At 42.0% G+C, this 12,805-nt stretch overlaps 1 protein-coding gene across 1 annotated transcript; it reads right to left on the bottom strand.

Moving 5' to 3' along the window:
- Positions 1-8,530: 8,530 nt before the first annotated feature.
- Positions 8,531-9,484, bottom strand: LOC136197582 (tigger transposable element-derived protein 6-like). Its single transcript, XM_065987375.1, has one exon. It carries the CDS (start codon positions 9,482-9,484, stop codon positions 8,531-8,533), a length of 954 nt encoding a protein of 317 aa, XP_065843447.1.
- Between the last annotated feature and the right edge of the window lie 3,321 nt (positions 9,485-12,805).

Raw genomic sequence — 12,805 nt, 5'->3', positions numbered from 1 at the left:
CGCGTCTTAGACGACGCTTTTCCCCAAACTCATTAGAGTAGTCTTACTCTCGAATAGGACGTAAATTGGACGTGCCTTTGTTTGAGATAAAGCAACAAGGAGAGTCCGGAATTGTCAGCTTAGCTTCGTCATTCTGCCTAACATTTGATAGGCAACAGTGAAGTGTAACGAATTGAGAGACTATTTAAAAAATTGATTTAGATTTGGCGTGGGAAACTAACACCTAACCATTATAGACTTTTGCGTACTATTCGGGTAGGAGTGGGTAGGCAATTCCGTTGTGCTTCTATTAGTTGCTGTAGATGGAAAAAATTGGTTGCAGTGGCTGATTTAGGGGTAGGCGGTCTATTGGGTTTCAAAACCCTCTCCTTTCAGATTTGAAAAGATTTTTGTAACAATAAAGAAGTTTTAAAAAAGCTTTACAAACAGTTCCTTTATAACTTTATGCAAACAGCGTGATTACTGGACAAATAAAAATTAGTTTAAATTGCGGAAATTTAGTCAAGAAACTACGCCCTGAAACGGAGAGCGTTCACGAAAGCTTCAATAGATGTTGCCCCAAAAGTCGTTTCTCTTAAATTCTCGTGTGGAACAAGTGACTGAGAGGAAACGTTTATACTGATTAATAAAATTTATTCGTTTTAGATTTATGGTGTCAGGGTTGATTAGGAGTGGGTCAGATGCGAGTTGATAGAGTCACAAGGGCAATAGTATGGCTAATTTTTAATTAATTGCTTTGAAATTTGTTTTTGCCAAAACAAAATATTTTTCGTTGACTTTGGAATTAGGACAAATATAAACTCCAACTCCGGGAAATTGGTTGGAATTCCGCTATCTTGCAGTCAATATACACCCTTGACAAAGTGTTTCTTTTTAATTAGCAGAAAAAGTAAGATTCCAGAAATGAAATGCTCACAAATTGACGACAATTTTTTTATGAAAAGGATAGGAGAACGCAAAAGTTATTGCTGTAAAATCTTATTATTTGGCTTTACATATTTTCTCTTGTGTAGCACCACAGAGACTTCTTTGAAAAGACGAAGAGGACCTCTATGACCGCCATTTTTACCAAATTGGCCAAGGTGTGTAAACATATTAGATAGAAGCATGTAAACGTAATTTTTATTTCCTATTACGTACCATTTCTTCTCATTTTCTTTATTCATTAAATAGTAATTTTTGCTGTGTTTTAGACTTGTGGGGGAAAAAGAAGTGAAGTAACCTTATCAATAAATTATGGAAAGTCTTTTTATTTTTCAGAGCAAAGTAAATTATTGATCAGATTCATTGCCTTTTTAATATTCACTTTTTTAGAATCCTAAACCCAGGCTTATAGTGTAAATCAGATTTATGAAAGGCAGCTGGGTCTTTTTCTAAGGTAAAGGATAGCTCGCTGAGAACAGTATTCTCTAACGTAAAAAGTGACCAAAGCAAAAAGGTCCAAAGAACATAACGGCATTTATTGAGAAGACAGCTGCATGAAAATTAAAATTATGTATGTTTGGCTACTAACTACCGTAGCTATGGTACCCCTTGCCGTCTGCCTACGGTGAAAAACTCCATTCCCCCCCTGACAAGACGTTTAATAAAGTGGGAGCCGGTTTCGCATTGCGGTACTTGATTCGGCCAAAGTTGACAGGCCGTTGACGAGCTTTGAATACGATAGTCTTTACGGATCCGCATGTGCAGAATCTCTACATGAAAAATGAGAATTTGGACCAAAATTTATTTAATAGGGGACTGGTGACAAGTGATTTGATTTTTTGCTAAAAATTTTTTAAGAAATATGTTTTATTTCCTAGGTTACTGCAGAGCTCAAAGTCGTCGGGTCCGTAAGAGGTAGGGGATATAACGTCAGTTTTCTTTTACAAACACAGAATTTGTTTCAGACTTTCGCGAACACGTGAGAGAGCACGAAATGTTCGAAAGAAGAAAAATTCTCGAAAGTGTATGTCTCTAAAGATACAGCATTCATTTAATAAATTTGTCCTTGACGTAAGAATCGTCCATGACGGCTTCAACAACAGATACCTTTGTGGACGAGTGCGTCATCAGCTGGAATGGCACCCTCTTTGCATTCCATGTAGTAGAAAAGTTTGTAGGTTGCATCAGAAACTCTGTACAGTTCTCCACGATTGATTTTCTCTATCCATGCAGTAGTGTAGTCGTGGAATGTGTATTGTTGATGATCCATCACAAACTGGTCAACTTCATTAGGCTGCTCCATTAATTAAAAACAGAAAATGAAAATGTCTGCGGTTTTGGAAGGGTTAGCTCTGTATTTCTTTAATAGCTTGTGTGGCACATAGCCAGCTGCATATCGAAGTGCATTTTCTTCTTCGACAGTCAAGGAAACGTACGTAAGGCCCTTTTTGTGTGGAAACTTGCTGGTCTTGGAAAATATCACAGCGTCAAACAATATCTGACTAACAGTCTGTGGCAAGAGGATCATCCAGGGGTATTTGCGCTTCATGCAAAATGGTAGCTCTGAAGCTGTGAAACGAACTCTGAGCCTACGCCAAGCTATCTTTCGGCCGCTTTCTTGAAGGACTCGTACCTCGCAGAGCCCGCTGTTGTAACTCGTACTTCGATAGAGCGTTCCTGATGTCTTCTATCTTCCGCGATAAAAAGAGCGACAGACGTCTACTCAGCTAAATAAATCACGTGACCCGGCCTTTCGTATTCCTCTCTTTCTCTATCTCTGCCACAGCCAATTCCGTAGTTTTGAAAAGCCCAGAGCAGCAATGTGAACGATTCGAAGGAAGTTGGCAAAAATCTGGCACAACTTTCCTCGGAGTTGGAGACCACTGAGACCTGTCGTAATAGATCAATAGCAGTATCCATCGCTGAAAAATCTCACCGCCGTGCATGTACTCTTTCAGACCGCTAACGGTCTTCGCGTTATCGATAGCTAGCATCGTGCTTTTTACACTTTCCTTAATTAATTAAGATGTACAAGAATCAGATTTCAGCTGGCGCTTGCGCTGGGGGATCTTGGAGCCGCGGCGCAATATGGTACCAGCGGTGGTAGGACACGCCTAAGAAATAGACTGCTCGATTTGCAGGATTCAGTTGATTAAGTTGACTCACAACAAGGTGCACCGCTTTGTTACGAAGAATGTCTACTCAAAAAGAAAGCATAGGTCAAGACGGTTTAAAGCCAGCTGGTCTCAACAAGTAGAGTCAGGCTATTACGTAAAGGAGAAATTCTTTTGTGGCTGTTTGCAAATTACGGAAATTAAAACGAATACATCCGCACAAAATTCTCAGGAGTTCAAGATAGGTCAACGTTCGCTTTCAGCTTCCTCGGCGTATCGATAAAAAGCGAGCAACATAGGTCTACGTCACATAACTTGTATTTCAGCAGCAACTGGGAAATCTCTTTTGACATCTTCTTGGGCGAGCCGGTTTCAGTCACTGGATGCCGGTAGTGCGCTCCTGCGTGTCCTTGCGCGTGTTTACGCCATTCTCTTTACGCCGACGTTATGACGTCTCTGTCACTTCAAGAAAGTGACTCAGATGCCGAATATGGCCGAGAAAGCGCAAGAAGATAAAGAAATGTCGTTACAGCGACGAGGATTACTCAGCAAAATAACGCTATCATATCGACGATAAAGATTCGTGTTCTTTTGAATCCGACAAATCAGATAATGTGAACGTAATCTAGAAAACATCATTCTTACTTCAGCTAGAGAATGAATTTTGCGTTTCTACGAAACCCTTGTAATGTTCATCGTGTTTGAGGCACATGCAGACAAACTTAATCTGCGGAGGAAGGACAAATATAATCTGCGGAGGAAGGAGCACGGTGACGGATGTCAACTCGGCGCTACAAGTCCTACCGAATCTATATCCTGGACGAATGGTCTCATTCAAGGTTACCAATGCCATTAACCCTTCATGTCACCTTTGCTCCAAACCCATATGTTCCTTGAAGGCACTGCAGTGACTTTTTGCGCATGCGTACTTTGTAGCCGTTAGGTTCAATATAAATAAATAAAAATAGTTGCTAGGTGACTTATAGGGACAAGATCGCAAGAGCGCACGTTATTCTCATCAAAACTACGCGTTTTCCTGCATTTTCGAACGTTCCTACGCTTCGGCGAAGTTTTTTGTCACTTCTTCACCGCCGTTTCGCTGGAAATCACGGAGAGGCCCTTCACGGAACCCGGTCAGAAGCTTTTTATAGTTCCAGAGAAGGAAGACGTATTTAGCCGGAAGTAAACACGTCATTTGTTGCTCTTCGTTTAGTTACCAGTTGTAGCTGCTATTTTCGCTTCAAGATCAACGTTTTACGATCAACAACACTCATTTTATTGCAACCGACGTCTAAAGCCATTACATAAAGTATCGTTTCATCGTTTTCAGTAAAAACCTTCTCATTAACGCACGTTACGCAGTCGCTCGCGGTTTATTTGTAGCTCAATGGACGCGTGCGAAGCAGCGAAGGCTCTCGAAACGTCGCGCACCGTTTCAGATATTGACGTTAGCGAAACGGACATGTCGTCCGACGAATACGACGACGTCAATCCTATCTCCTTAGCGCAGCGAAGTTCGAGTACATTTTCTCTGACGAATTAGTCGCTTGACTTCTTATCCTTAGCGAATTTGGACGTATTTGGAGGCGATTCGGATGAGAACGAAGCAGTGCCGGCGCCGATTCGAACAAGCACGCCTCGAAAAAGACCAAGAAGAGGTAAAAATAATAAAAATAAATAAAAAATAATCTTTTCTGTTATATAGAACCTGATTATGTGCAAGGAGACTCGTCAAGTGAAAAAGGTGATTCAGGTAAACAAAATAAATAAATTTGGGAATAATTTATGTTATATAAATTACTACTGTGTAGGCATATGTTTTTACATTTTATTTTTTACTTTATGTGCTTTAGTATGTTCTATTTTTAGAAAGGGATGATTCAGACTTCGATGAAGAGCAGGAAGAGAGAAGAAGTGTGCAGAAAAAGGGTACACGTAAGAGAGGTCGTTCGACAGGAAGACATGTCGCGGCGGGAACTGGAGGAGGCAGCGCAAGTCAAAGCGTTCCAAGACGTCGACGTGCCCGAGCTCGAATGCAACAAAGCGAAGCGAAAAACACCTTACCGAATGGATCTCAGGCAGAAATTGTCCTTGCTGGCAATCCACCGATGCTTACTCTCTACGACACTTGCACGGAGCCTATAGGACCAACGTTCATCGCTGCGGGCATGACGCCATTTAAAATATTTCGTCATTACTTCACGGATGATGTCTTGGAGTTGATTGTGCGAGAATCAAAAAGATACGCAAGAGAAGTGAAAAGGAAAAGAGTAGGTTTCAAATCAATTCAATACACATGTCCCTTACTTATAATTATAATTATTTGCAGATTCCAAATTTCGATTTGACTGAAGATGAGCTTCTTTCGTTCTTTGGGGTGATAATCGCGTTCGGCGTGTCACTAAAGCCTTGCCTTCAAGATCATTGGAGCTCTCACCCGGTGATGGGGTGGTCGTCGTACATCGTGCGGAATATTCCGTACAAACGATTTCGTGCAATACTATCCTGTTTACACTTCAACGATACGAGGAACGCAGATACGATTCCAGAGATGATGAAGCAAAATCCTCAATACGACGCCCTCTATCGTATTCGTCCTATTATCGATCACATCAGTCGAATGTGTCGCGAGAACTACTCCATAGCGTTTCTGTGGACAAAGCGATGATAAAATATAAGGGAAGATCGAAGTTCAAACAATACGTTCCTGCAAAGCCGATAAAATACGGCTTCAAATCGTTTTACATGTAAGTAAAAATATTCATTGTTATATTTCCTTGGTAACGGTCGGTCTTTAGTTGTGATTCCCTCAACGGTTACACGTTTGATTTCCAAATTTACAAGGGCAAGGAGAACGGAACGGTGCAGCATGGACTTGGAGCACAAGTCGTTTTAGACTTGTGTGCCCCTCTTTTAGGTAATGCCACAATTCGTCAAGATATTTTACAATTTGTGTTATTTATAGGGAAAAATTATCACGTATATTGTGATAATTTTTTCTCCAGTCCGTATTTAGCTAATGCTCTTGCTGAGAAAAACACCTTTTTCATTGGAACGTGCAGAACAAACCGAAAAGGAGTGCCAGATGCGGTCAAAGGAGTCTTTCGAAAGAAAGAAACACCGAGAGGAGAATCGGTTGGCGCTTGGGCAGTGGATGAAAGAGGCCAGGTTATCATACCTAAAATCCGCTGTATGATGTGGATGGATAAGCAGCCGGTGGGGTTGATAAACACCATCGCCCCACCGAACGTCTTCACCACTGTTGAGCGCCGCCAACCCGATGGCACACGTAAGAATATCACCTGTCCTGTAGCCGTGAAGCTATACAATAGTTTCATGGGGGGGGGGGGGGGGGGGGGGGGTTGACCTCGCCGACAACCTGAGGAAGCCTTGTGAAAGTTCGCGCAAATCAAAAAGGTGGTACATGCGCATATTCTGGTACACGGTGGAAGTGGCGATAATCAATAGCTTCGTTATCATGAAAGAAGTCAATGGCGATATCATGGTGAAAGATTTTCGGTTGCAGTTAGCGGACGAACTGATCAACCAGCACTGCAGCCGTAAGGAGCGAGGGAGAAAAAGATCTTTCAATGAAGAAAGATATAGCGGTCGACACTTTCCCAAACAAAGCGTTGCAAGATGGGCTGCAAGAGTAGGCCAAGTTATATTTGCGACAAATGCAGAGTTCACCTCTGTGCTGCACCGTGTTTCAAGAAATATCATACGTAATTCTGCAGGTATATAAAGAATAATATATTGTACAAATACAAAATTAGAAAAATAGAAACGAATGAAATAAAATTATGCAATAATAAGTAAAGAAATAGTCAAAATAAAAAATAATAAATAAATAAACAAATAAATAAATAGATGAATAATTTGAAATGTACATAAAAACACAATTTTTATACTAGAATTCTTTTTCTTTAGGTTGATGCTATTCCAGCGAAGAGGACTCAGTATGCTAAGTTTGTAAGTAACCATATTGTCTAAAAAATTGTTTTTCATGCTTTTTTCTGCAGCGATTACGTTGTTATTGTTTATCGTTTGCTTCTTTGCAACTGTGGTACTAATAAGTGTGAGAGAAGAATAAAAAACATGATTTTTAGGTTATGACGTCTAATTTCACAACAAAATTCAAAACCAATATTTTATAACATGTATAAAAGAGAAGTACAGTAGTCCCTCGCTTGAGCGACCACACGTTTGTACGTTAAAAAATGGTCGTTTAAACGAGGTGGTCGCCCATGAGAAATAGGCGTGGTGAAAACCCCGTACATCCATTTATTCTCTTTATTAAGACAAAGTCCGTAGACAATCATTACAAGAAAAATGAAGTAATCTTAGCCTGCTTAGCTTTAAGGCGCTTTGCGACGAGAATCCTCTCAACAACTGATTGACTTTTGCATACTAGATCTAGCAAATAAGCGTTTTGCTGAGCAACCGAAAAATCGCGCAAATGACGAAGCGCCAAAGCTGCAGTTTCCTCGCTAATGACATTCCTATTTGCTGTACCATTGTCGTCGCTTGCTTGCTCATTGTCATCCTCGTCTTTTAGATCGCCGTCTTCTTCGTCCTGCTCTTCCTTTCTCAGATCCGCAATAAGGTTCACTTCCCAATCATCTTCAATCGTTTCGCATGTAGGAAGCTCGTCGCATTCTGCGTATTTGTCCCATCCGATGTCAATTCCAGGAAGGAGAGACCCCAATTCTTCATCAGTGGATTCAGTTTCGTCATTTTCGCCACGATTGCCGGAAAGCGTCCCTGGAGTAACAGGGAAACCACACTTCGAAAAGCATTTTTGTTTATATACATACAGAGACCTATGAACGACATTCGTTTATGTACGTACAGAGACCTATGAAGGACATTTGTTTATATACATACAGAGACCTATGAACGCCATTCGTTTATGTACATACAGAGACCTATGAAGGACATTCCTTTATGTACATACAGAGACCTATGAAGGACATTCGTTTATGTACATACAGAGACCTATGAACGACATTCGTTTATGTAAATACAGAGACCTATGAACGACATTCGTTTATGTAAATACAGAGACCTTTGAACGACATTCGTTTATGTACATACAGAGACCTATGAACGACATTCGTTTATGTACATACAGAGACCTATGAAGGACATTCGTTTATATACATACAGAGACCTAGAGACCTATGAACGATATTCGTTTATATACATACAGAGACCTATGAAGGACATTCGTTTATATACATACAGAGACCTATGAACGCCTTTTAGTTATGTACATACAGAGACCTATGAAGGACATTCGTTTATATACATACAGAGACCTATGACCGACATTCGTTTATGAATTGTGACGTTGCTCACGGCATCCCAGGCACACTTGAGCCACATTATTGCGTCAAAAACGTTTACAGCCTTGCATATTTCTGTTGCAGAAGCAGCATCGTCCATGAGACTTATAACCCGACGGAGCAACTTCTTTCGATACACTAATTTCACTGCTGACTTATGCCCGCGTCGCATGGCTGCAACTTGGAAGTCGTGTTTGGCGGAAGAAAAACCAATTTGACGTTGGAGCGATGAACATCAGGGTGCGCGCTGCAGTTGTCAACAAGGAGCAAAATGGAACGACCCTTTTGTTGCATACTCTGATTCAGCTTATCTAGCCATTCTTCAAAGAGTTTGATCGTCATCCACGCTCGCCTATTGCTGCGGTAATCCACAGGAAGACATGCTGTGCTGGCAAGTCCTTTAAAGCACCGCGGCTTTGCGCTTTGACCAATGACAAGAAGCTTGAGTTTCTCCCCAGTGGCGGAACACTCAAGAAGAACTGAAACTCGCTCTTTTGCCTTTTTCCTGCCTTTCGCTTGTTCACCTTTCACGGCGTTAACTAATGATCGAGTAGGCAGAGCTCGGAAGAAAAGTCCAGTTTCATCAGCGTTGAAGATGTCGCCTAATTCGTATCCCTCACATATTCTTTCCAGTCTGTCCTTCAAGTCCGACACTACGTTTTCATCGTCGTCTGCGCCTTCCCCGGACAGGACTGCCATTTTGACGTTATGTCGCTTCTGCCATCTTTGCAGCCATCCGTTAGACGCGGTAAAAGAGTCGTAGCCTAATTCTACAGAATATTGCCTTGCTCGCTCCTGAAGTATGCGCCCGCTAACGGGAATGTTTTTGGCACGAGCCCTTACAAACCATTCCCACACGACAACATCAAGTTCGTCAAACGGAGAACGCCTAGGCTTCGTGTACTTCCTTTGAGAGTTACCTTCTTCGGCCCATTGTTTGAGTAAGCTCTCTTTTTCCTTGAGAATGTTCTGAATCTGGGTTTTGCCAACTTTTAGCTCCGTAGCGACAGCCCGGCACGACCTCCCTTCTTCAACTCGGCGAAGAACATCTAATCTTTCTTTTAGGGTGAGAACCCTACGTTGTTTATCCTTAGGCATCGAGGCGTGGGCTTCGGCAGCTGCAAACAACAATCGCGTGCAAGAGGCTAACGCACGTTACTTAAGGTCGCAAAATACCCCGGTCGCTGGTCGCACTACCGAGGTGGTCGCTCACAAGAGGTAAAGATGTGCTACAGTGAGTCCGTGCTCCAAAATTTGGTCGCTCAAGAGAGGTGGTCGCTTGCGAGAGGGGTCGCTCAAGCGAGGGACTACTGTATGTAGAACCGCGTTGCTAGCTTTCGAAAAAAATCGTCCCAGTCGCGAAAGTCCGAAAAGGGCACTACAGTGCGCACGGGCCCCATAAAAAGCAGAGAAGATTTCAGCAAAGTGACTGTTATCGTTCATGTTGGGTGGGACGCTTTTAGAAAAACAGAAGTTGTAATCTTTGTCTGAATATTTATGTTAAATTGTCTGCACCTGTTAGAGAGCTATTCGTGTCGTGTTGTAAGACAAAACATTTTCATGCAGCAAAACAGGTACGTGTATAAACGCGTCTCAAAACATCAGGCTTTCAGTTTGGTTCATTCATGACAGGCTGATGCTCGGCATTCAAAAGAGACGGTATTCCATGTTGAAGGAGTGGTGCTCGCACAGTATGTTCGTAAGTATAGGCTCGATCTTCACTTCTGCAAAAATAGTACATGCATTCTGGCGGAGCTTGGTCTTGTGATTTGATTTGTGGTAACGTCACCGTAATTAGCTGGAGCCAAAAGAGACTTTCAGCGAACAAAATAACAGTACCAAAATCTCCATGCACTTCGTACTTCTTCTCATCAAACGTTTTGAAGCAGATGACAACCTTTCTCTTTTTGATGCATCAGTCACCTCGTCCGCCATTATTAAAAAGCACCTAGCACTTCTAACGCTTTCACCAATATCTCGAATTGTGGGAGCCATGATAGAAAGAAGTTTGTTTTGAATTACTGCGCTTGTGTAATTATTTTGTTTACGTTTTAACCACGTGGCCAAATAGGGTTGATCAACTTCTCGCAACCAAATCAGCTGTGTAAAATTACATCCCGTTGCGTGGGCGGATCAAAGGCGCCGGCGGGGTGATAAAGCCCATATCATCCCGTTGTCAAGTGACAACGGGATGATATGGGTTTATCAGCCGCTGTCAATGACAACGGGTGATATGGGAAAGGTCCCGGCTCTCATAACACCCGCTGTTATTGAGAAAGGTCCCGTCTTCCATGCCTCGTTCGCGAATTAGAACATCGAATTCGCAGTTGGAATACGCGCGAATAGCCTCTATTAACGCGTTCTAAGTGTTGCGCATTTAAAAAAGTGGAAAAAACTGGTCTCGAACCCGCGCAGCATATTAGCCTACCCAGCTATCAAATCCCGCGTCGCTACCCACCCAACCGCCGCAACCCAGCACAGCGATGAGCCCCAACACCGCGCTTTTATTACAGTAACCGGGATGTAAGTATGTCATCACTTGGCTTTCTCGGGCGATTCGGGATTTTCTCATCCCTCCAACCTCGGGAAACATTGATAACAGCCCTCGGCTTCGCCTCGGGCAATTATCTCAGTTTCCCTCGGGTGTCGGGATGATAAATCCCGTATCGCCCTCAACGCCATGTGATAACCTATACTTATCATCATTCTTGTTTCCATCTCTCCGGAGTGCTAACCCTTGTCTGGCAAAGATATCGCACATTTTCGGCAACGGTGATGAGTCACTGTCTGCTCCTGCGTTTATCAACAGCGTGGGTCAATGACAGCATTTCAACAACATCTCTTGTGGTCTGTGGCAGTGTAAAAACCTCGAAAAGCCCTTCAGTGTGTAGAAATTTTTTGTGACTTTCAAAAAAAGCGATTGTTGTGCTAGTCTTGATCGCACCTCTACGAAAAGCAGTTTTACACACAGGTTTACTTCGCAGTAAATAACCATACTGTCTTTGATAGTTTCGCTAATCGAAGCCAGCTTTGTCAAAAACGATCACATATCTGGGGTATTAATGATTTCAAATGGTAAGGCGCCTCTGCGTTCCACGTTTCTCTGGGACGAATTTAAGTTTTTTATAATTCTTTGGCAAAGCACTATCGAAGCAGGAGAAAGTACCAAAAGAAGAGAGGTAATAACTTTATTGCAAGAACACCTACGTTGCACTAGCGTTTTTAGTAGACATGGCGGTGTTTCGGTCCAAAGAGATTAACTCCAACTCAGGTCCAGATCCTGGGGAAGAATTTTGCCTAAAGCAAGCCTTCGAAAAATAGTCACCGAAATCTTGGCGACAAAAAACTGGCCACTGAACGTTTATACCAAAAATGCAGTAGAGCGCTCTGAACTAATTACTGTGGTACTTCCCAAATCTTTTATAATCTATTGCTAGCAAACTGTGCCACGTAATAGGCGAAAAACGAAGAAACGGTATCGCAGTAGTGACAGCGCGATAAGGAGTTGAAATGGAATGGAATTTCTAAATTATTACTATGTTTCAGAGCAACTACACTTCTCTTCATTGGGCATGATCGCTTGGCTTTGTCGAAATGGCGAAGCGCTTGATCTTAGAAGACGAAGCAGACATTGAAGCTCAAAACAAGATACTCATTGTTTGGAATAGCTGTTTTACTACAATGAATTTCTGAATGGAAGTGGGCGAGAACACCGTTTCTTGAAGCAGCTTTCAGAGTAAAAGAAAGAGTACTGAATTTTATAATTGGGAGAGAGGGTGCAGAATTCGTAAGAGTAAAGTAAGTTTACTGCCTGCATATTTGTTAAAGATTGTGGCTGCCCGTATGACTGTAGAATTGCGATAGAGCTTTGGCTATGGCAAGTGTCTAGGGACGTATAAAGGTTGGCAAATTTTTTGTTGAATGTAGTCTTGATATTATGAAACCTCATCAAGTGCCCAACCTTATTATTTACTTATTTAGAGAGGGTGCAGTATTCACGCCAGACAGCTTAAGAAAAGATATTTGAAGTTAATATTGCTAAAAAAGGCCTGTAGACGGGACTCTCGATGGAGCTTAAGCATTCACCGGTAGAAGATCTTCAAATATTTCCAGCTTTTGGTTGAAGTGGGATTAAATACTGAAGAATCAGACAAATACGTTTTCTTTTCACTTTTGAAAGGAATCTTTCCTCGTAGCATTATCTCCTATTTGATGGAATGTTGTATCATTAGTTCTGTCGTTTCTAAGTATTATTGTAAACGCTAAGTTCAGGAGCTAGGAAAGGGACTAACGTCTTTTAACGGTAGATGTCGGGCGTATATTACATCATTATAGGTTTCCTAATTGACTTTTAGAACGGCACTACTTCTCTTCATTGGGCTTGCAAGATTGGCCACGTGGAAACCGCAGCATACCCGA

The sequence above is a fragment of the Oscarella lobularis genome, chromosome 17 (assembly GCF_947507565.1).
Source record: "Oscarella lobularis chromosome 17, ooOscLobu1.1, whole genome shotgun sequence".
NCBI classification, from domain to species: domain Eukaryota; kingdom Metazoa; phylum Porifera; class Homoscleromorpha; order Homosclerophorida; family Oscarellidae; genus Oscarella; species Oscarella lobularis.
This window is presented reverse-complemented; position numbering and strand designations above follow the sequence as displayed.